The sequence below is a fragment of the Scyliorhinus torazame genome, chromosome 11, assembly GCF_047496885.1.
Source record: "Scyliorhinus torazame isolate Kashiwa2021f chromosome 11, sScyTor2.1, whole genome shotgun sequence".
NCBI lineage: Eukaryota > Metazoa > Chordata > Chondrichthyes > Carcharhiniformes > Scyliorhinidae > Scyliorhinus > Scyliorhinus torazame.
The window spans coordinates 48,750,905-48,773,858 of record NC_092717.1 but is presented as its reverse complement, the minus strand read 5'-3'; the positions used below and the strand labels follow the sequence as shown (position 1 = coordinate 48,773,858).

General features: G+C 43.5%; 1 protein-coding gene across 4 annotated transcripts in view; it reads left to right on the top strand.

The window, feature by feature from the left end:
* Positions 1–22,954, top strand: part of vps41 (VPS41 subunit of HOPS complex) — a 267,921-nt gene that overhangs the window by 139,031 nt on the left and 105,936 nt on the right. For all 4 annotated transcript variants that reach the window (XM_072467229.1, XM_072467227.1, XM_072467228.1 and 1 more), the window contains exons 8-12: positions 1,074–1,193; positions 6,239–6,385; positions 9,316–9,382; positions 16,449–16,546; positions 21,121–21,250. In XM_072467229.1, coding sequence (XP_072323330.1) covers positions 1,074–1,193; positions 6,239–6,385; positions 9,316–9,382; positions 16,449–16,546; positions 21,121–21,250 — 562 coding nt within the window. The remainder of the gene's footprint in view (positions 1–1,073; positions 1,194–6,238; positions 6,386–9,315; positions 9,383–16,448; positions 16,547–21,120; positions 21,251–22,954) is intronic.

The following is a 22,954-nucleotide window of genomic DNA, read 5'->3' as shown; positions in this document are numbered from 1 at the left end:
GAACATTTCTCTTTTACCACACATCACACCCTCGACAGAATTATAGTTCTTGTATCAAACATTCCACAATTGCTTCCAGCTTCCACATTAACGATTGTTCTTCCCCTCTGGCCATGCTAGGATGAATTTCCCAGAAACTTTAAATGGCTGTAGAATATGTTTCTTTGACTGGAGACCATCTCCCTCCCACATCCGACTTGGGTAGTTCACAGTGAACCTGCAGCTTCTTCTCTCTGCTGTCCACGCTAACTGCTGGGTTTTTTTTCCTCCCTCTCTTTTTCTTTCTGTCCCAAAAGTTTGAAGCCGGCTAATCTATTTTACTGTTGGCACAGCTGCCCTTACCCTTTGTTCCCAGGTATGAATACTTTGCACCTTGTTCATCTGTCCCTTGGCTTAGCCAGGCTTGATGTCAGGCAAATCTGAAATAGTCACATAACCCTTTTCTTTTTAACCAAGGTTTAAAAACACAGTACAAAAATGCAATGACCTTAGTTGTAACGACATTAAGTAGATGGAGCCTTGGTACCAAATGAGGTATTTTTTTCATTTCACTTGGATTTAGTTTAATTCTTTCCTTCTCTATTTGTAATTTCCTTCTTTCCCCACACTCATGTTTTGCTCATCGAGCTCTCGGTGACCGATGCGTTTTTCTTTGTTTCAATCTTTGCATTATTCTGCCCCCATGTGGCTGATCATGCTACAACTGCATTGAATTTCGAGCAGGGTATGGCCATGATGAGATGGCGTACAGATTCAAGGTTAGAAGATGTTGAAAATAGATGTTTCCAGAAAGCTGCAAATCCAACTAAAAAATTCAATAAAATGACCAGCAATAGGAAGAATAGTCGAGAGTTAACGTTCACCTTTTCATTTAGATTTTTTTGAAAAAAGCTACTATGCTGATGACCACAATTACAAATCCTTTTCATCTTTCTGAGGACATATTTGAACATTTGATAGAATTTAGCAAAGATGTCAGAAACCCATGCAGAAGGTTTAGGTGTTGCATTTTGACATGGTGCCTTTCTGACTAATTTTTTAATTATTCCTTCTTCCCAAATCTTTCCTACAAGTTGCTGCTGTATGAACGAAACTGGTTGAACCGGTGGAAAACAATTGTATTGCACGAAGGAGAAGGCACCATAACGAATATTAAATGGAGGGGCAACCTTGTTGCATGGTCAAACCGTGTGGTAATGAAACCTATTGTCTTATCAATGTATAAAACTTGAAAAATTCTCACTGGAACCTCTGGTTACAAGCGAGTGTAGATTGGAGCTGTCTCTCCCATTCCTATTGCTTTGCTCTTTTGTTTCATAGTCCTTTTCAGTTACTTCTTTAGTTCCCTTTTAAATTAAGCGCTGCCTCAGTAACTGTATGATAAAGCATTCCATGTTGTAATAACCCTCTGTATAAATAATTTCACTCTGTTTTCTGTTTCTAATCATCCTAAGCGTTTGCCCTCATGTTACTCATGTAGTATCTTTCCATTATTTACCCTCAAAATCATTTGTCATTTTGAAAACCTTCATTAAATCCCATTAAACCTTCTTTATGCCAGCTGTAAAAAGTTCCAATTTTTCAAACCTTTCCTTGGTGCCAGTATTATACTGCTGATTCTTCACTATTCCTTCCTTATGGTTCTATCAAGTAAAACATTGGATAGGTCCTAGAACAGGAATTTTCCAACTCGACACTTGAGGGACTTTCTGGTCTGAAGTACGGGTATTTCGCAAACCTGTAAAGATGCATAATCCCCACATGCCAAGAAATTCACATTCCCAATAACCAACTGGCTCGCTGCTACTATATCCATTGATACTGTTGTGATATACCTGTAAGTGGCATATCTAAAACTACTCTGCATTACCAGGAAAGAATGTATACTCTCATGTGATCATTGGGCAGAAGATAGGAAACGTCCTACAGATCAGATGTGTTAACTAACCTTCCAGTTATTGCTTTTATAGTTGAATATCTTCAAACAAAGTAATCCACCTAATTGAGTTACCAATCTTCTTTGTGTGGTTTCTAAGGTATAAAACATAGCATGGTGGCAGCTGGTGGTGTTTAAAGATTTGAATTGACGATTTTGCAGAGCCTGCAACACTGAACTCCCCTACATGCAACAGAATTCCAATGTGCGGATGTTTGAGGACCTAATAAGCACATCAGCAGTTCTTACAGTAGATTTTGCAACAGTGGGAGGCATCCAATACATAGCAGATCCCAGTGGTCAGGGCATCGCATCTTGCCCCAACAGAGAGGTGGCAGTCGGGTCCTGGTTAAAAAGAAAAGCGTGCATATAGAGGGAGTGCAAGTCCAACTGCTTGTAGCAACTTGCATGGGAACAACTGTTCGACAACCAACTCTGAGAGCAGTAGTGCTGGGCAGAGCTCCAGTAAGGGGAGCAATTGCTTCTCCTGTGCGCCACCAGATCAGGAGTACTTAGAGGGTGAAGGAAGTTAGCAACAGAGGCAAATAAATATTTGCGACAGGTTCAGGCAATAGAGTCTGCTGAGCGGCAGCTTCCAACAGTCTGAGGAAGGCTGAAAAAGAAAGAATTTCATCACCATTAAATTATTTGGGCTTCGGGGTATGTTCACACCAATACTTAGCTTTGTTGGCAGGGCCTAATAAAAATGTGGGATGGCAACAATAGCGCTAACTATCCTGGGCGGGATTCTATGATCTTGAGGCTAAGTATTGACGCCGTCGTAAATGCCGTCGCGTTTTACGACGGCATCGACAGGCCCCCAGGAACAGCGAATCCTGCGCCCTACAGGGGGCCAGCACGGCACTGGAGCGACTCTCGCTGCTCCAGCTGCCGTTACGGGCGGCACGGGTCTGCGCATGTGTGCTGCGACCGCCGCGGACTCGCGCATGTGCGCTGGCTTCCTACTCCGTGCCGGCCCCGACGCAACATGGCGGAGAGCTACAGGGGCCGGCGCGGATTAAAAGAGGCCCCCACCAGGAGAAGCCGGCCTGCCGATCGGTAGGCCCCGATCGCGGGCCAGGCCATGGTGGAGTCCCCTCCCCCCACCCCAAACCAGGCCGCCCTCCCCCTCCCCTGCAGAATGGATGCCGAGGTCCCGCCAGGTAAAACCACATGTGAACAGCGCCGGCGGAACTCGGGCTATCTTGGCGGCCACTTGGACCATCCCGCGCAGAGAATCGCCGGTGGGGGGCGCATAGAACGGCCCCCGACCAGCGCCACGCTGGCGCCAATGTTGCCGATTCTCCGGTGACCAGAGAATCGGCGGACCGGCGTCGCGTGAATCGCGCCCGGCCCTGTGGTTCTCCGACCCGGCCCCGGTGTCAGAGAATCCTGCCCCATATGTCTAACAAGATGGTGTGGCAATCCAAGGAACTGCAAGCAAGTGGAACCACAAAATTTAAACCCTGAAGAACTGTGCAAGCCTAAATATTTGTTCCTGCCAAAGATGATATTGAAATTCCTGCAAATGCTGACCGGGTGACTACAAAATTTTCATACCTGAATTAGAACGTGACAGACCCCCCACGTGAGTTCACTTTCAGGCAATGGATGGAACTGTTCCTTGGATCTGGCTGACTCTAAAACAAAAGCATCAAGCCATCAAAGTCAAAATAGTCATGGGGAAGATGATCTCCACAGACTTAACACAGCTGGATTGTTTGAAGGCGACCTCAAAGACTCGCGAAAAATATTGTCCACACTGGAAGACCAGTTAGGAGTTGAACTTAATTTTTACATGTACTATCTCAAATTTGTGTTTAAGATAGCAACCCAAGGAGGCCAGCCAAACTACAAAGTTGGATCATGACAGTGACTAGAGTATTAACACATACATTGTTAAACGATCCAAAGTTATTCATAGTTATTGCCATTCTTCACAACGCATGCCCACAGAAACCTGAGAAAAATACAGTCTTGACAAAAATCAATACGGGTGGTTGTGCTAACATTGTTCCACTTTCTATACTAAAACGCATGTACATGTAGAAATGGAAAGTGATTGCTCAATCATCGTCAAACTCACAATGGCTCTAAGATTCCATCTCATAAGAGCCATCGTTCTCGAACAACTCCCCATCGTCAACCAGATATTTTGTATTGTGGATACCGCAGGTCCAACGATTGTAGGCCTACCGTCATGCAGCGACCTGATCTTGCTCATTGCATCGACAAGACAATGGTTAAGATAACAGTCTGAAAAAAATCATTAACTTGCAGAGCACCCGCGCATCCATTGATCAGAATTGCAACTGAAAAATGGCAATAAACTATGCAAGTTTTGCATGTCAGTGTTATATCTTAAAGCACACTGCTCAATGCCCCATTCCTTCATCAGAATTATTGTTCAGCAGGCAAATGCGAATAACTCTCCCCTATTATCATTTGTTGAAACATCCAAGAGTATGAGATACGTTCATTGAGAAAAAGGGGAAAATGAAGGCTGCATATGACACACATGCAGTCAAAGAATTACGCAACTTCTGCACTGAACAAAAGATATAACTGCAGCATCCAAACTATGGAATCCAGCAGAAATCATTTAACAATTTTCCCAGAACATGATCATATGAAGTACGAACACCCAATGGCATGACATTGAAAAGAGACCGATGCCTAACCAGAGAAGTAACAGATTAGGAAATACCAAGTAACCCCATTGCAAGTAGAAAATGATCCAAGCCCGTAAAATAACCCACCGAAACGAGTTACCAATCCTCATAAAGTGACTGGTTTGTTTGTGTAAGGTAGAAAACCCTAGTCTTCTCTGTATCTAAATGCTGTGCATGGGTACGGACCAGCCACACTCAACTTGATACCCAATTGAACACCGCAATGCAATGCATCACAAGAACCCTCTAGTCAACTCCCAACACCCTGGCTGCTGTGCTGTCACACATCCATTACCCGTGATGCCATAACTCGCTGGGAAATCCAGTGAATCGAGGACGAACACCTCCCTATCAACGAAGACTTTAAAACATCCCTCAACATCTCTTGAAATTTGGACCTGTGCACACTTAATCTTCAACAATGCGACTTCAACCCTGACAAAGCTTGAAAAGACTAATGGAGTTCACATGAAGTCACAAACACCTCGTGAAAGACCCGACGTGAAGGTTTCCTAGTTTTGATCTTTCACAAAACTGATGGATAACCCTAAAACTACATCTGCGTCAAGCATGTTAGATGAATGCTTGATGCGTAAATGGAAAATCCAAAACTCCAGTGTGCAACTGTGATCACCCAGAACAGACCATGGAACTTATGATAACTCAACACAGTTCCTGATTGGCAAATACAAAAGAGGTCACAGTGAAACACACCATTTCTGATGCAATTATCTAGCTTAACCGTCAGAATGTAAAAGTATATTTGTTGCTCTATATCTACATCCACCAGAAAGGAGAGCAAGATGACCTGTATTATCCTTGCTATCAGGGTCTGGTTTAGCACATTGGGCTAAACATCTGGCTTGTAATGCAGAACAAGGCAGCAGCGCGGGTTCAATTCCTCTACCGGCCTCCCCGAACAGGCGCCGGAATGGGGCTTCATTGAAGCCTACTTGTGACAATAAGCTGCTATTATTATTATTATTGCAAAATAGCTAAAAATTAATGCAATGCTCCAATTGTATTCCAAGGAACATTTTACACAAATTCAACAGTACTTATTTGCTTTTATATTCTATAATCCATGTATAAAATGTTTAGCTGCATCTTAAAAGAACTGCCTTGATGCGAGGAACTATGCAAGATGTATTAATTGCTTCTAAAATGTCCTCACCTTTGTGATTTTAAGATGTGTCTTTTGAAACCATAATTTTAAATGTTGGTTTCCTCCGTGATATTGGCAACAAAATCATTTGACTCTGCTTTTCATTGTCGTAATAACACTGGTAACAACTGACCCAATAAGCACCTCTAACTTGACACATCTGGATTTTGCTGGGCAGGATTTTGGAAAATGATTGGCCTTAATTCATCACCAATAGAATCATAGAATGGTTGCAGCACAAAAGGAGGCCATTTGAGCCGTCATGTTCATGCCTACTGTTTAGAAGAAGAATCCAAAGCCCATGCCTCTGGGATATATTTAGAAGGTTAAGTGACATATGATGAAGTCATTCTCTCTTCTCTCACAAGAACCACTTCCTGCAGTGTTATGGCTCATTGCAATGGAAAATCTCCTTTTTCTTTAAGCTCCTCTCTGATCATGCTCAAGCTACTTTTCTTTCTTCAGGGGGTCAAGATATATGATGCTAGCTCAAAGCAGCGAATCACAAACATATCTCGAGACAATATAAATTTTCGTCCCGATATGTACCTCTGCAGCCTCTGCTGGAAAGACAACATCACGCTCATTATTGGTTGGGCAACATCTGTTAAGGTACGTTCCAGCTAATATCAAAGGTAATCTTGCGAACGTTCTAAATTCTCCTGAGTTTATGAAGGTGGATCAGGTAAGCCAAGTAATCCTAATGTCCGTGCATTTTGTTAGCCACGTTTCTTGTTCTGAAAGATTTTCAACCTTTAGGTGAATGAGTGAGTTATTTTTGGAGGAGATGTCTTTTGCCTTTGCCTTTGTTAAAAAATCTCCTTGTGATCAGCAGCATTGGTTGAGACCTGTCAGTTCTCTCGGGTGGTGAGACTGTGGCATGACTAAATTTGAAAAGAGAAGGGAAGAATAGGTTGTGTATCTCGAAAATTAATATGCACAATAGATACTGTAAGTTTCCAGAGTGCAGTCATAATTTTAAAAAGATTTATTTTGCCACCGCAAGGCCAAAGCACTTAAAACAAAAAGTAAACAACACCACTGAAATCAGAAATAGGTCACAATAAATTCATTTGAAATATTTTATGCATTCTTGCACGGGTCATTTTCTTGACAGTTGTTCAGAATGTTGAAATGAAAAATAAAGCTGAATAGATTAAAATCTGCTCAAATAAAAATCCATTCTGCTGTTTCTCTCTTGGCCCACGACAGCAAGAGTTGCCACCTGTGATTTATAGCGTATTTTTAAAATTTGTGCCAGTAGAACTCTTGGTTTGTATTACTTTGTATCTTGATCCACGAAGAGATTTGTTAGAATTTGCAAAGAACATGTCATTTATCATTTAGGACTACCGTGCACGCACTTGAAGGAGAAAGAAAGCCCTACAAGTGTTTTGTTCTTTTTTAAAATCTCCATGACTTTTTTTTGTTGAAATCACCAGCTTCCTGACCATGGCGAATCTCAAGAAGCTGTCTCCTACCTTTTATTAGACCACTCCAATTACATATCTTACAGAGTGCCTCCTGGTCTGACTCTGCTGCACATAATACATACAGGTTGAGTTGGAGGGAGGGGGACACTGGGGGCACAGGGCAGCAGCTTGACTCCAGAGCAGGTAGGGATGGGGGTGCGGTGTGGAAAACAGCTGCAAACGGAATGCTTTGCTGAAGCCGTGGGAGAACACCGCTAAAGGCTGTGAATGCAGGTGCTGAGGGAAGGGGTGGAGACCATAGTTAGAGGTTGCGAATGGTGATGCTAGGGAAACGAAGTACCACAGTTACAGGCTGTAAATGCAAATGCCGGAAGGACAATTCTATTTTTGGAGTTCACTGTGGAATTGAGGGTGTGGTTAAGTTGACATGTGTTAAATGGATAATGGAGGGTGAGGGAGCGGCGTGGAAAAGACTGGAGAGAAAGTCCTGTAAAGGGACGAGTTTAGAGGCGCTGGTGACGGCGCCGCTACCGATCTCACCTAAAAAGTTTACCACGAACCCGGTGGTGGCGGCAACATTGAATATCTGGGGACAGTGGAGGCGACAGAGAGGGTGCGGGGAGCCCTGGTGGGGTCCCCAATCAGGGACAACCATAGGTTCGCCCCAGGAAGAATGGATGGAGGATTTCAGAGCTGGTACCAGTTGGGAATTAGGAGGGTGGGAGATTTATTTATAGATGGGACTTTTGCGAGCTTGGGAGCATTGGAGGAAAAGCATAAGTTGCCCCGGGGAAATTTCTTGAGATATATGCAGGTGAGGGCGTTTGCTAGACAACAGGTGAGGGAATTTCCGTTGCTCCCGACACAGGGGATACAGGACAGGGTGCTTTCAGGGGTGTGGGTCGGAGAGGGCAAGGTGTCAGAGATTTACCGAGAGATGAGGGAAGAGGGGGAGGAGTCGGTGGGCGAAATAAAAGGAAAGTGGGAAGAAGAACTAGGGGAGGAGATAGAGGAGGGTATGTGGGCTGATGCCCTAAGCAGGGTAAATTCCTCTTCCTCATGCGCCAGGCTTAGCCTGATTCAATTTAAGGTGCTACATAGAGCACACATAACGGGAGCAAGATTGAGCAGGTTCTTTGGAGTGGAGGACAAATGTGGGAGGTGTGGCGGGAGCCCGGCAAACCACGCACATGTTTTGGGCGTGCCCGGCACTGGAAGGATATTGGAAGGGAGTGACGGGAGTGATTGCGCGGGTGGTGAAGGCCCGGGTCAAACCAGGCTGGGGGTTAGCTCTATTTGGAGTTGCGGAAGAGCCGGGAGTGCAGGAGGCGAAAGAGGCCGACGTTGTGGCCTTTGCGTCCCTAGTAGCCCGGCGCAGGATCCTACTCATGTGGAAGGAGGCAAAACCCCCCGGACTGGAGGCCTGGGTAAATGATATGGCGGGGTTCATTAAACTGGAGCAGATAAAGTTTGCCCTGAGAGGATCGGCTCAAGGGTTCACCAGGCGGTGGCAGCCATTTCTCGACTACCTAGGGGAACGTTAGAGGGAAGACAGATGACCAGCAGCAGCAACCCCGGGGGAAAGGGGGGGGGTTTAGTTTAGTTTAGGTCAAAGATAAAGGGGTTTTGTTACTTGTGTATTGTTAAAAATTTCTGTATTGTTATTGTTGCGTTTGCTTTGTAAGAGGGGAAAAATTGTTGTTTGGGGAAAAAATTTCAATAAAACATATTTTAAAAAAAAAAAAAAAGTTGACATGTGTTTTTAAAACCCCTTCGGTCAAAAGCACTCGCATCAAAGGATCAGCATTTTTTGCACCTGCAGCTTTACACCGTACAAATAAAATTGGAAGATATTTCAATATCTTTGACATGGTAATTTTAGTAAAACCTATTGACGTTGATGACTGTGGATTAAGCTCCTTTATAATGCGGCGCACTGTCATTCACACGCTCTTTCAAATATGTTTGAAGCTAAGGATGTTTGGATGGAGCAATTTGTTTGGAATGTAGCATCACATCATAAATTGTACAATGCTGCAGTAAGTGGCACCCTCTGCTCAGGAGGAGAATTTTTTGGCTTTTAATTTGTAAGTCACCTTGTTTTTTCAGGTGTGTGTGGTGAAGGAGCGTGATCCCACGGATCTAAGGGACTTGCCCACTCGTTATGTTGAAATCGGTAAGAATATTCTTCTCTTAAGTCAGTCACGTTTCTACTTTGACCTGTTCAGCACATCTTTGTGAAATGGTAACTCTATCATTAGCTAGTTGTGAGATGCAGGAACTTCAGGCACATCAATTAGTTCTGCACATTGTGTCATGTAATGACTTTTAAAATCATTCTCAGTTTTAATAAGCTCTGGCAGGCTGGTGATGCAACAACAAAAAGAGTCTCCTCATTCACCACTGTAGCTCATGCAAGTTGAAATACGTTCCACAGAAGTTTGAAGGGATGTTGAATTTTGTAAAGGAAGGACATGGTGGAATTTATAAGATGTACAATGTAGAAGTATATATTCAAGTGCATATATACCCATAGCAAAAAAAAATACAAGTTCCGTTCACAGCAAGGAACCTTTCTAATAGGGATTTATTGCTGAAGTCCTTCTGCATATGTAAGAAAGTACGTAACCAGTTCAATGTCCTGGTGTACCAATGCACAATTTTGCCATTAAGTTAAGCTATTCACACCCAATTCTGGTCAGAACGAAGCCCAGGTTGTCAACATGAGTAATTGTGTGGATCCAGGGTCGAAATGATTTATATTGTATCGAGACTCTGGCCTGATACACAAGGGTGCCATCAAGGAACATACCATCATTTCTCATGCTGAAGAGCTTCTCTTCATTGCTTTGACAATGGTTCTTTGGAAAACAACAATGTGTTTCTCTTTTTTGCCATTAATCGATTATCACACCAAAGACCTTCAAACTCTGCCAAATAAGCATTTGGGCTCATGAATGATCAGTGTTTTAGAGCTGGTTTTTAAGCATGGCTTAAATGGTTACAAGAGATAGTTGGGGTTTCTGGATTGCACATCTTGGATCAACTACAGAAATAGGACATTTATTTGGGTTTATAACAGGTCGGACTTTGTGGACCATTATGGAGGAGAATGATGCAATGGCAATGGTAAATGTACGAGCTGCACAAGCTCATTCAAAACCCTTGTATATTTTATCAACTGATTCTACTTTTTCTTTTCCTAACTTAAGTATGTAAAGGTAGCAAAACCAGTCCTTGAGTGTAGGCCTAGTACCCTGGAGGGAATGCTCCCATTGGAATGAAAGGTGCAAGTTATTGAACTGTAGCTTACTAAAACTCCAGATTCAATTACCCTGCTACAATATTATAGTAGATTTTTTGCATTATAGGGCATCCCAGGTTTTAGGAGTGCTGTGCAAGCTGCCATGTAGACCACTTTCCTGCCGTACAGTGACATGCTATTGTGCATGGTTGAAAATGAGTGCAGCCTTTTGCCAACAGAATGTCAATATGCTTGACTGCATAGTTATGATCTGCCTGCAGACCTTTGTCATTGAATATCCTCGTAATGCAATGCAGTTGGTTTCATAATGGGATCCAGCATTTGCTAGCAGTCTATAAACATTATAGTTACTCTAGCGATATATTGCCTTAGCCAAAACCAAATTATGTTCTATCGCCAATTGGGATCTGTCTGACAAAGATTCATACTATGGGGTTCAACTGACATAGGTCCATTAAGCTGGACCTGTTTGAAATGAAGTTCTGCATTTCTGGTTGCTCACACAGCATTGCCATTCCTCTAACTCCCCTACAACGATGGCTTTGTGAGGGGCAGGTCATGCCTCACCTGCTTCATTGAATTCTTGAGGATGTGACGAGACACATTGATTAAGGTCGGGCAGTAGGTGTGGTGTATATGGATTTCAGTAAGGCATTTGATAACGTTCCCCATGGTAGGCTCATTCAGAAACTTAGGGGACATGGGATACAGGGAAATTTAGCTATCTGGATAAGAATTGGCTGGCCAAAAGAAGACAGCGAGTGATAGTGGATGGAAAGTATTCCGCCTGGAGATCGGTGACCATGGTGTCCCGCAGGATCTGTTCTGGGACCTCTACTCTTTGTGGTTTTTATAAATGACTTGGATGAGGAAGTGGAAGGGTGGGTTAGTAAGTTTGCCGATGACACAAAGGTTGGTGGAGTTGTAGATAGTGTTGAGGGCTGTTGCAGGTTACAACAAGACATTGACAGGATGCAGAGCTGGGCTGAGAAGTGGCAGAAGTGGGACGACTTACCAGGGTTAAGCCATGGGGTACAGGTCTCTGGCACAGAGTCTGTCCCTGTTGCTCAGAAGGGAAGGGGGGGAGAGGAGTAGAGCATTAGTCATTGGAGACTCCATAGTTAGGAGATTCTGTGGGAACGAGAGAGACTCACGGTTAGTCTGTTGCCTCCCAGGTGCCAGGGTGCGTGATGTCTCGGATCATGTTTTCGGGATCCTTAAGGGGGAGGCGGAGCAGCCCCAAGTCGTGGTCCACATAGGTACCAACGACATAGGTAGAAAAAGGGATGGGGATGTAAGGCAGGAATTCAGGGAGCTAGGGTGGGAACTTAGATCTAGGACAAACAGAGTTATTATCTCTGGGTTGTTACCCGTGCCACGTGATAGCGAGACGAGGAATAGGGAGAGAGAGGAGTTGAACACGTGGCTACAGGGATGGTGCAGGAGGGAGGGTTTCAGATTTCTGGATAATTGAGACTCATTCTGGGGTCGGTGGGACCTCTACAAACGGGATGGTCTGCACCTGGACCAGAGGGGTACCAATATTCTGGGGGGGAAATTTGCTAATGCTCTTCGGGAGGGTTTAAACTAGTTCAGCAGGGGCTTGGGAACCTGAATTGTAGCTCCAGTATACAGGAGGTTGAGAGTAGTGAGGTCATGAGTAGGGTTTCAAAGTTGCAGGAGTGTACCGGCAGGCAGGAAGGTCGTTTAAAGTGTGTCTTCTTCAATGCCAGGAGCATCCGGAATAAGGTGGGTGACGGCGGCATGGGTTGGTACCTGGGACTTCGATGTTGTGGCCATTTCGGAGACATGGATAGAGCAGGGACAGGAATGGTTGTTGCAGGTGCCGGGATTTAGATATTTCAGTAAGCTCAGGAAAGGTGGTAAAAGAGGGGGAGGGGTGGCATTGTTCGTCAAGGACAGTATTACGGTGGCAGAAAGGACGTTTGATGAGGTCTCGTCTACTGAGGTAGTATGGGCTGAGGTTAGAAACAAGAAAGGAGAGGTCACCCTGTTGATTTTCTATAGGCCTCCGAAAAGTTCCAGAGATGTAGAGGAGAGGATTGCAAAGATGATTCTGGATCGAGCGAAAGCAACAGGGTAGTTGTTATGGGGAACTTTAACTTTCCAAATATTGACTGGAAACGCTATAGTTCGAGTACATTAGATGGGTCCGTTTTTGTCCAATGTGTGCAGGAGGGTTTCCTGACACAGTATGTAGATAGGCCAACGAGAGGCGAGGCCATATTGGATTTGGTACTGGGTAATGAACCAGGACTGGTGTTAGATTTGGAGGTAGGTGAGCACTTTGGTGATAGTGACCACAATTCGATTACGTTTACTTTAGTGATGGAAAGGGATGGGTATATACCGCAGGGCAAGAGTTATATCTGGGGGAAAGGCAATTATGATGCGATGAGGCAAGACTTAGGATACATTGGATGGAGAGGAAAACTGCAGGGGATGGGCACAATGGAAATGTGGAGTTTGTTCAAGGAACAGCTACTGCGTGTCCTTGATAAGTATGTACCTGTCAGGCAGGGAGGAAGTGGTCGAGTGAGGGAACCGTGGTTTACTAAAGCAGTCGAAACACTTGTCAAGAGGAAGAAGGAGACTTGTGTAAAGATGAGACATGAAGGTTCAGTTAGGGGGCTCGAGAGTTACAAGCTAGCTAGGAAGGACCTAAAGAGAGAGCTAAGAAGAGCCAGGAGGGGACATGAGAAGTCTTTGGCAGGTAGGATCAAGGATAACCCTAAAGCTTTCTATAGATATGTCAGGAATAAAAGAATGACTAGGGTAAGAGTAGGGCCAGTCAAGGACAGTAGTGGGAAGTTGTGCTTGGAGACCGAAGAGATAGGAGAGGTGCTAAATGAATATTTTTCGTCAGTATTCACACAGGAAAAAGACAATGTTGTCGAGGAGAATACTGAGATTCAGGCTACTAGACTAGAAGGGCTTGAGGTTCATAAGGAGGAGGTGTTAGCAATTCTGGAAAGCGTGAAAATATATAAGTCACCTGGGCCGGATGGGATTTATCCTAGGATTCTCTGGGAAGCTAGGGAGGAGATTGCTGAGCCTTTGGCCTTGATCTTTAAGTCATCTTTGTCAACAGGAATAGTGCCAGAAGACTGGAGGATAGCAAATGTTGTCCCCTTGTTCAAGAACGGGAGTAGAGATAACCCCGGTAACTATAGACCAGTGAGCCTTACTTCTATTGTGGGGAAAATCTTGGAAAGGTTTATAAGAGATAGGATGTATAATCATCTGGAAAGGAATAATTTGATTAGAGATAGTCAACACGGTTTTGTGAAGGGTAGGTCGTGCCTCACAAACCTTATTGAGTTCTTTGAGAAGGTGACCAAACAGGTGGATGAGGGTAAAGCAGTTGATGTGGTGTATATGGATTTCAGTAAAGCGTTTGATAAGGTTCCCCACGGTAGGCTACTGCAGAAAATACGGAGGCATGGGATTCAGGGTGATTTAGCAGTTTGGATCAGAAATTGGCTAGCTGGAAGAAGACAAAGGGTGGTGGTGGATGGGAAATGTTCAGACTGGAGTCCAGTTACTAGTGGTGTACCACAAGGATCTGTTTTGGGGCCACTGCTGTTTGTCATTTTTATAAATGACCTGGAGGAGGGCGTAGAAGGATGGGCGAGTAAATTTGCAGATGACACTAAAGTCGGTGGGAGTTGTGGACAGTGCGGAAGGATGTTACAAGTTACAGAGGGACATAGATAAGCCGCTGGGCTGAGAGGTGGCAAATGGAGTTTAATGCAGAAAAGTGTGAGGTGATTCATTTTGGAAGGAATAACAGGAAGACTGAGTACTGGGCTAATGGTAAGATTCTTGGCAGTGTGGATGAGCAGATAGATCTCGGTGTCCATGTACATAGATCCCTGAAAGTTGCCACCCAGGTTGAGAGGGTTGTTAAGAAGGCGTACGGTGTGTTAGCTTTTATTGGTAGAGGGATTGAGTTTAGGAGCCATGAGGTCATGTTGCAGCTATACAACACTCTGGTGCGGCCGCATTTGGAGTATTGCGTGCAATTCTGGTCGCCGCATTATAGGAAGGATGTGGAAGCATTGGAAAGGGTGCAGAAGGAGATTTACCAGAATGTTGCCTGGTATGGAGGGAAGATCTTATGAGGAAAGGCTGAGGGACTTGAGGCTGTTTTCGTTACAGAGAAGGAGGTTAAGGAGGTGACTTAATTGAGGCATACAAGATGATCAGAGGATTGGATAGGGTGGACAGTGAGAGCCTTTTTCCTCGGATGGTGATGTCTAGCACGAGGGGACATACCTTTAAATTGAGGGGAGATAGATATAGGACAGATGTCAGAGGTAGGTTCTTTACTTAGAGAGTAGTAAGGGCGTGGAATGCCCTGCCTGCAACAGTAGTGGACTCGCCAACACTAAGGACATTCAAATGGTTATTGGATAGACGTATGGACAATAAAGGAATAGTGTAGATGGGCTTTAGAGTGGTTTCACAGGTCGGCACAACATCGAGGGCCGAAGGGCCTGTACTGCGCTGTAATGTTCTATGTTCTAGATTGAGGTCAACCTCGATAAATGTGAAGTGATTCATTTTGGAAGGTCGAATTTGAATGCTGAATACAGGGTTAAAGGCAGGATTCTTGGAATTATGGAGGAACAAAGGGATCTTGGGGTCCACATACATAGATCCCTCAAAGTTGCCACCCAGGTTGATGGGGTTATTAAGAAGGCATATGTTGTGTTGGCTTTCATTAACAGGAGGATTGAGTTTAAGAGCCACGAGGTTTTGCTGCAGCTTTATAAAACCCTAGTTAGACCGCACTTGAAATATTGTGTCCAGTTCTGTTCGCCTCATTATTGGAAGGATGTGGATGCTTTGGAAAGGGGGCAGAGGAGACTTATCAGGATGCTGCCTGGACTGGAGGGCATGTCTTATGAAGAAAGGTTGAGGGAGCCAGGGCTTTTCTCACTGGAACGAAGAAGGAAGAGTGGTGACTTGATAAAGGTGTACAAGGTGATGAGAGGCATGGTTAGAGTGGATAGCCAGAGACTTTTCCCCCGGGCGGAAATGGCTGTCACGAGGGGACATAGTTTTAAGGTGATTGGAGGAAGGTGTAGGGGAGATGTCAGAGGTAGGTTCTTTACACAGAGTGGTGGGTGTGTGGAATGTACTGCCAGCGGAGGTGGTGGAGACCGAGTCATTAGGGACATTTAAGCGACTCTTGGTCAGGCACATGGACAGCAGTAAATTGAAGGGGTGTAGGTTAGGTTGATCTTACATTAGGATAATGGTCGGCACAACATCGTGGGCCGAAGGGCTTGTACTCTGCTGTAATGTTCTATGTTCTAAGGAGCCCATTTGTCAAAAGATCCATCAGTTCAGCTGGTGCTACTCTAGAAAAAAAACAGCACAGGCTTTTGTCCAAAAGACTGATGTTCTAAGGTTACGACCTGCAATGCCATCTCTTGTATCAATAACTGATAAATTATGAATTTCCTGAAGTGCATATTGCAGGGGAGAGCAGTGCACTCAGCCAAAATTTGCATAGAACGAACTGGAGATCTTTGGATTTTAGCCACATCCTTATGGTTCTGGTGATAATGTTGAACTTTTAGTCTGCTCTAAAACAATTCTCGAGTATTTTAACAAAAAATGACTGGAATCATCGTTCAGACCTAATGGGTTTTGCTTAAATATGATGCACTAAGCCATTTTTCAGTACTTAGCTCTTTTTTTACCTAGGATAAAATTCGGACACATGGAGAAAGGTGTTTTTTTTAGTGGAGGTATAACTTAATTGATTGGAGTGTCCACCCACTGTTATTTCTCACTTGGCTTTCATTCTTCCAGAAACAATTTATCAATATTCATTATGAAATGAAAGCATTACCTAGGTCATAACTTGAGTAAACTAATGGTGTTTTGCATCCCTGAAGCTTTTTTTTAAAATGCCTGTAATGTGCAATGTTTTTCTTTGCAGTGTCGGCCTTCGAGTCAGAGTTTCACATCAGTGGACTTGCACCACTTGGCGAGCGTCTAGTTCTCCTGATGTATGTGAAAGAGATGTTGGAACAAACGGTAAAGGAATATCTGAACGGTTGTGATTTAAACACTTTGCAGTTAAAGGAAAGGAGAAGAGTAGGAGGAATGCTTATTGTTCAGACACTTCTCCCCTCGTGCATTGGTTTTTAAAAGCAGGATTAAAACAATTGGTTTGTGTTGTTGAGAAATTTGTTTTTTGTAAAGAAAAGTCCATCATTTCATCTCTCTTCACCTGTGACCAAGTTTCACACAAAGCTCAACGTTATGGGATTCACGGCAAAACTAGGAAATGGATAGGAAATTAGTTGAAGGGTACAGTGGATATTTGCTGGTTATGTCAAGTGTCGACATGTTGTGCTGAATAGGGTACTTTAGCATTGGTACCTCTTATTGCTCTTAAATTACTTCAAAGTTCAGAAAATTAATGCAAACTGGTAGGATTTGCTCATAAATGCCAAAGCAGGGGGCCAGTTGAGGAGGCAGCTGAGAAAATACAGGAGGAGTTGGAGAAAATATACCAGTAGGACAAAAATGCAATCTAATGTGGGCTAGTCTTTTGCAAATAAGAATGGCAGCTTTTCGTTCCAGTGGGCATGGTCAGTGCAAGTGGTTTAGGTTTTCTCCGTTAAAGCGAAATGTTTCAGTTGTAAATGTTCCTGTTCTACCTAGCTTTACCTTTCAAGCCTTTCTCTGATGATCTTCATGGAAAGGTATTATAGTTTTCTTATGAAGGAAGCTCCTATTTTTAAAAGATCGAAGCCAAACTGCTGTCAGAAGCTTTCAAATCACCAATTTCCAACCCCCCTCCTCAATAAAGGGAACAATGTCATGAGTGGTAAACCATAAACATTCTAAGACATTTCATTTGAGGATGAGAGAGACATTTTTGTTGCTGGTTAAAAGTGGCTCTGAACAGGAAATCGGATGGAAAATGCTCAATTTCCATTTCAACAGTGAACATCAGTCACTGGTTTTTCTCTTCTGGTCTCACCACTGGTATAGGAAAGATTATGACAATGTGTCTTATGTACAAGTAAGAGGAAACAATCTTTAAAACACCTTTGATATGGAAGAGTAGTTTTTATACTTTGTTCTGATGCATCGCTGCCTAACCAACTCCTTCCCTATCTTGAAAAACAGTAAGGGCTGTAATAAGCCATTTAGCCTAGCCCATTGAGCCCTACTCCACAATTCAATTAGTTCATCTGATCTGCACCCTCTACTTCATTTACCTACCTCTGCTCTGTGCCCCTTGATGCACATTTAACAATACTCTTTTTTTCAGTCTGTCTTGAAAGCTCCAATTGTCGCAGCAACCATAAACCTGTGGAGGAAACTTTTTTTAAATTTAGAGTACCCAATTATTTTTTTCCAATTTAGGGGCAATTTAGCATGGCCAATCCACCTAACCTGCACGTATTTGGGTTGTGGGGGTGCGACCTACACAGACACGGGGGAAAATGTGCAAACTCCACACGGACAGTGGCCTGGGGCCGGGATCGAACCCGGGTCCTCAGTGCCCTAGGCAGCAGTGCTAACCATTGCGCCACCATGCCGCCCTAACCTTTAAGGGAAAGTTGCGCTTCGAGTATTTTCTGTTTTAAATTCAGATTTCCACTGTTTGTTATATTAAAGTGTTTCCTGGTTTAATTCCTGAGTGGCCAGTTCTAATTTTAAATTGTATCCCTTTGTTCTTGATTTCCCCCACCACAGGAAGTTATTTCTCTATATCTATCCAGTCAAATCAGATCACCCCCTCAACCTTCTATACTCTAGGGAATACAAGCCTCAAGTATACAGCCTCTCTTAATTTAACCCTCTTGTTTGTGATTGCCCTTTGCCTCTTGATTTTTATCCTTCAGTCTTCATTGCTGAATTTTCCACTCACTATCCTCGCCTGATAAAATGCTCCAAGAGATTTCTCTTTTTATAATCAGTCATACAGAAACATTGTTTATTTGCAGTTAGATTGTCCTTGGAAGTTACACAACTCATTGACGGAAACTTTGTCACTGTTTTCAGTCTGTACCCCAAAGTGCAAAGATATCCATTGTGTCGTGCATCCCTTCTTGACTGGCACAACTACTACAGGATATTGTATTTTCAATCTCTTCTTGGCAAATCAAACCTTGACTTCTTTGAGAACTCTTTCATTTACCATTATTCTTCTATATTAGAGAATTCTGATGGTCATAACTAAATAAGCTTCATCATCACAAAGGGAATAAATCTTCAGTGATATAGATTCACTGCCTGCTTGCACTGCTCACAACACCCCCAGCCCGCCCCCCTTACTCTAATGCTTCTTGTTGTTTCATATTTTTGTGTATCGATTCAATCTCTGGTCAAGTGGAGCGGCATAGTTACTTTGCATACCGTTGTACTTGCATATAACCTGCCATGCTGTGTTAAAACGTTCAATGGGACTTGCCTCAAGTATTTCTCCAAATTTAATGCTGAACTTGTTCTGAACCATGTATAAAGGTGAGAATGAATGCATTTGTTGGTAATCTAGAGGTTGTAAATGTACCTAAAGACACTGGAGGAAATCTGCAGTCCTTGCCTGGCCTACATATGACTCTAGACCCACAGCAATGTGATCAACTCTTAATTGCTGCTCAGATCAAGGATAATTAAGGATGGGCAACAAATGCAGCCTTGCCAATGATGCCCAATCGCAGAATCACATCTAATGTTGGACACTTGTAATGAGTTTTGCTAAGCACAGGCTGGTTTGGTATGGTGCGTACCTTGCCCGTTGCGAACAGCAGAAAGGGCATGTTGTTTGATATGATCTACCAGTCTTTAGGACGTGCATCCTACATACCTGGCTTCACACTGGCACTAAAATGCATATGCCACATTACTCATTTGTTTGATAGGCAGAATGTCTTTTTGGCTTGATGTTTGTGGTAATACCATTCGTTTTTACGGCTTGGTAGCAATGTGAAACTGCTAGCTTTACCCCTGTTGCAGAAATTTTTGATACCTTTCCTTTCCAGGGTAATCTGAGGTAGACTGGGCATTTTGCAGGATTGAAAATGATGGCCTTTAACACGTTTGTTTGTTTTCACGATATATAGTACAAAATGACCTGATCAAGGTAGCATTATCCCACACGATGTCTTTGATGTCCCCTCTTTCAGCATCAACATCGCATAATTTCCTTGCATGTCTTAATGGGCTCCATGCTCGGCTCAAGTTCTCCTTCGAAATGGAGCAGTCAGATTAACTCCCTTTCCTTGACATACTAGTTGAGAAATCTGCCCGGGGTTCTCTACCATGGTTCACTGCAAGACTACCTTCACTGGTCAGTGCACATATTAGGATTCTTACATTTCAATGCTGTACAGGATTTGCTCTATCGGCAGCCTTGTAAAGAGGGCCCCCGAGTCATTTGCTCACCGTAATAATAATCGCTTATTGTCATGAGTAGGCTACAATGAAGTTACTGTGAAAAGCCCCTAGTCGCCACATTCCGGCGCCTGTCCAGGGTGGCTGGAAAGGGAATTGAACCCACGATGCTGGTCTTGTTCTGCATTACAAGCCAGCTGTCTTAGCCCACTGTGCTAAACCAGCCCCATGCAAGCTTTGGTGAGTATTGGAAGTTATTTGTTAATATACAGGGCCCTGTTCTTTGTAGACAGAATGAACATGTACACACATTGTGCCTGTTTCAGCCAAATAAAATAAGTGACAGCCGTTCAGTGGTGCATTCCTCAGGGCAATGCCTTGACTATCAAAGTCAAACTGCCTGGTTTAAATTTTTGAATAATGCTTGGCAGTTAATTATCAGTCACCATTAACTGGTGCATTCTTCACGGCAATGCCTGTGCCAATCAGACACCACTGCAACCAATCAGCACTCTTCTCATGCAGAACAAAGTTGTTGTTTCCCCTGACATTGGTATCCTTGCAAGTGTCCTGTTGCGTGCAAAACAAAAAGTTTCAACAAAATGTCTTTTTTCAGCAATCCTCAAATTCTTTTGTCATGAAGTGGGAGAAATTTTGTGTGGTGCAAGATGAAAGTGCAATTTCCAAAATATTCACATCCTGTGATTTCATTCTTTCAAATAATCACAATATATGATAAAACATACTGGGTGGGATTCTCCAACCGTACCCGCCCGGCGACTTTTCTGTTGTCTGCATCTCGCCCGCTGCGGGCGTGCCGGAAAAATCCCACTGTGTATCAGGTGTTAAAATATGCAAACCTAACAAATTTAATATCACTTGTTCTTGTGTCACAGCCTGGTAATGAACTATTGGTTGTTAATGTCATAGTGTCCAAGGGAAAGGTTTTTAAACATGGCTAAAAAATATCCATGTGATAATGTGCCAAGGCCGAATACTGGCACGGACCAAGGTAATATCCCAGCTTCCACTGTCTTTTGAAATCCATCTTGCAATGGAGGGCAAGTTTGTTGCTCTTGCTTAAATTGTGAAGGAAGCATGAGAAAAATGTCCAGAAGGTTCCATTTTGCAGCATGCAAGCACAGTGAATCAAACAGGGGCTAGCATGAATGGGAGATGTGTTGGGAGGAGGAGGCAAGAGGTGTTTTCCCTGCGTTTACATGAATAAGAAATGATATTCTTTCTTTGTGGAATAGGATAAAGACCACTGTGCAAGGCCTCGGCTTGACATCATTCACCACTTGCCTGATTCATATGAGGAGATTTCCTCTGATGCTCTATCCGTAAGAGGTTTCCAAGAAAATGAATGCAGAGACTACAGCTTAGGTGAGAAATAGACAGTAATTAACTGACAGTAATTAACTAATTTACGATAGTGACATTTAAGGGACATCTTGACAAATACATGAATAGGATGGGAATAGAGGGATACGGACCCAGGAAGTGTAGAAGATTGTAGTTTCGGCGGGTAGTATGGTCGGCACGGGCTTGGAGGGCCGAAGGGCCTGTTCCTGTGCTGTACTTTTCTTTGTTCTTGGTGAAAGTGAGCTTTGCTGTAGGGGACATAGAAAAACAGGGGTGTAAGTTTTAACATAGCCTTTGAAAGCTGACTTTGATTCACGCACTCCGACTCCAAAGTGAACAAATCAGCCTTATTATTTGACCATTGAATTGAATTACGAATCAGTTGGAAAGTCGCTCTCAGTCTTGCCCAAACCAACAATCTCCAAGTAATGCATTTGATCAAGAGGTAAAATTGCAGAATATTTACCAATCATCCATTCTATTGCTTACCCCGGTTAACTTTGAGAACAGTCACAGCCAGGTCAAGTGCAAATCAACTTGGATCCCTGTACTACTGAATTGTATAGTTCAGAAGAGCCAGGTTTGGTTTGATAACCTCAGCTTGGGCTGTGTTTGAGAGACTGTAATTGGTATTGTCCCATTGGGCAGACGCAGCATGGGTTCAGCTACGTTTCTCGCTCCTGATTTCTATCTGACGCTAGCCACTGGAAAGTACAGATGTGCTGACACCACTTGAAGATAGGATCGAGCTTGGCTATAATGCACTATGTTCGAATAGCCTACCAACCCTCCCCGCACAGATTCACACATTTCTAAGAATTTTTCAAGAGGCTGGAAGTTAAGTGTCAGTCCTGGAATGAGAGATTAATAAAGAGTGCTTTAGTTTAATTTCTAAAAATGTTGGTCAAAGTTAAAACTTCATATATTAATGTTATTGCCTTGTACGTCACTTAATCAAACCTTCATTGAGTAACTTCATAAATGTTTGCTGCTGTCGGGGATCCTCAGCCATCAAGAGTACAACTCTGCAATTTGAGTACATACTCCTAACAACTTTCCACAAAATGTGACTTTAACAAATTATATTTGCAGTTTGCGATAAATTTAATGATACAAATCCAGTTGGTCACGATTTTGGTCCACAACAAGAACAAAATCACTAGCTTTCAGTTCAGTTTTCAGAAAACTTGACAAATGACCTGTCCTTATGGAGAGGACAGAAAAGCTCCCCGCTAAATGTCTTACACAAAAGACAGAACCTTTGACTGCTGCACTATACAGAAGTATGAGCACAGTTTGTGGGCTCAAGTCTCTAGTGGGGTTTTCCAACCATAAACCTATGAGTCAGGCATGTGTGCCAGCATTATGGGCAGAGTAAGAAGTCTTAAAATACCAGGTTAAAGTCCAACGGGTTTGTTTCAAATCACTAGCTTTCGGAACACTGCTCCTTTCACCTGAGGAAGGAGCAGTGTTCCGAAAGCTAGTGATTTGAAACAAACCTGTTGGACTTTAACCTGGTATTGTAAGACTTCTTACTGTGCTCACCCCAGTCCAACGCCAGCATCTCCACATCAGCATTATGGGCGGCACGGTAGCACAGTGGTAGCACTTGCTTCACAGCGCCAGGCTCCCACTTGGGTCACTGTCTGTGTGGAGTCTGCATGTTCTCCCCTTGTCTGCGTGGGTTTCCTCCGGGGGGGTCTGGTTTTCACCCACAGTCCAGGA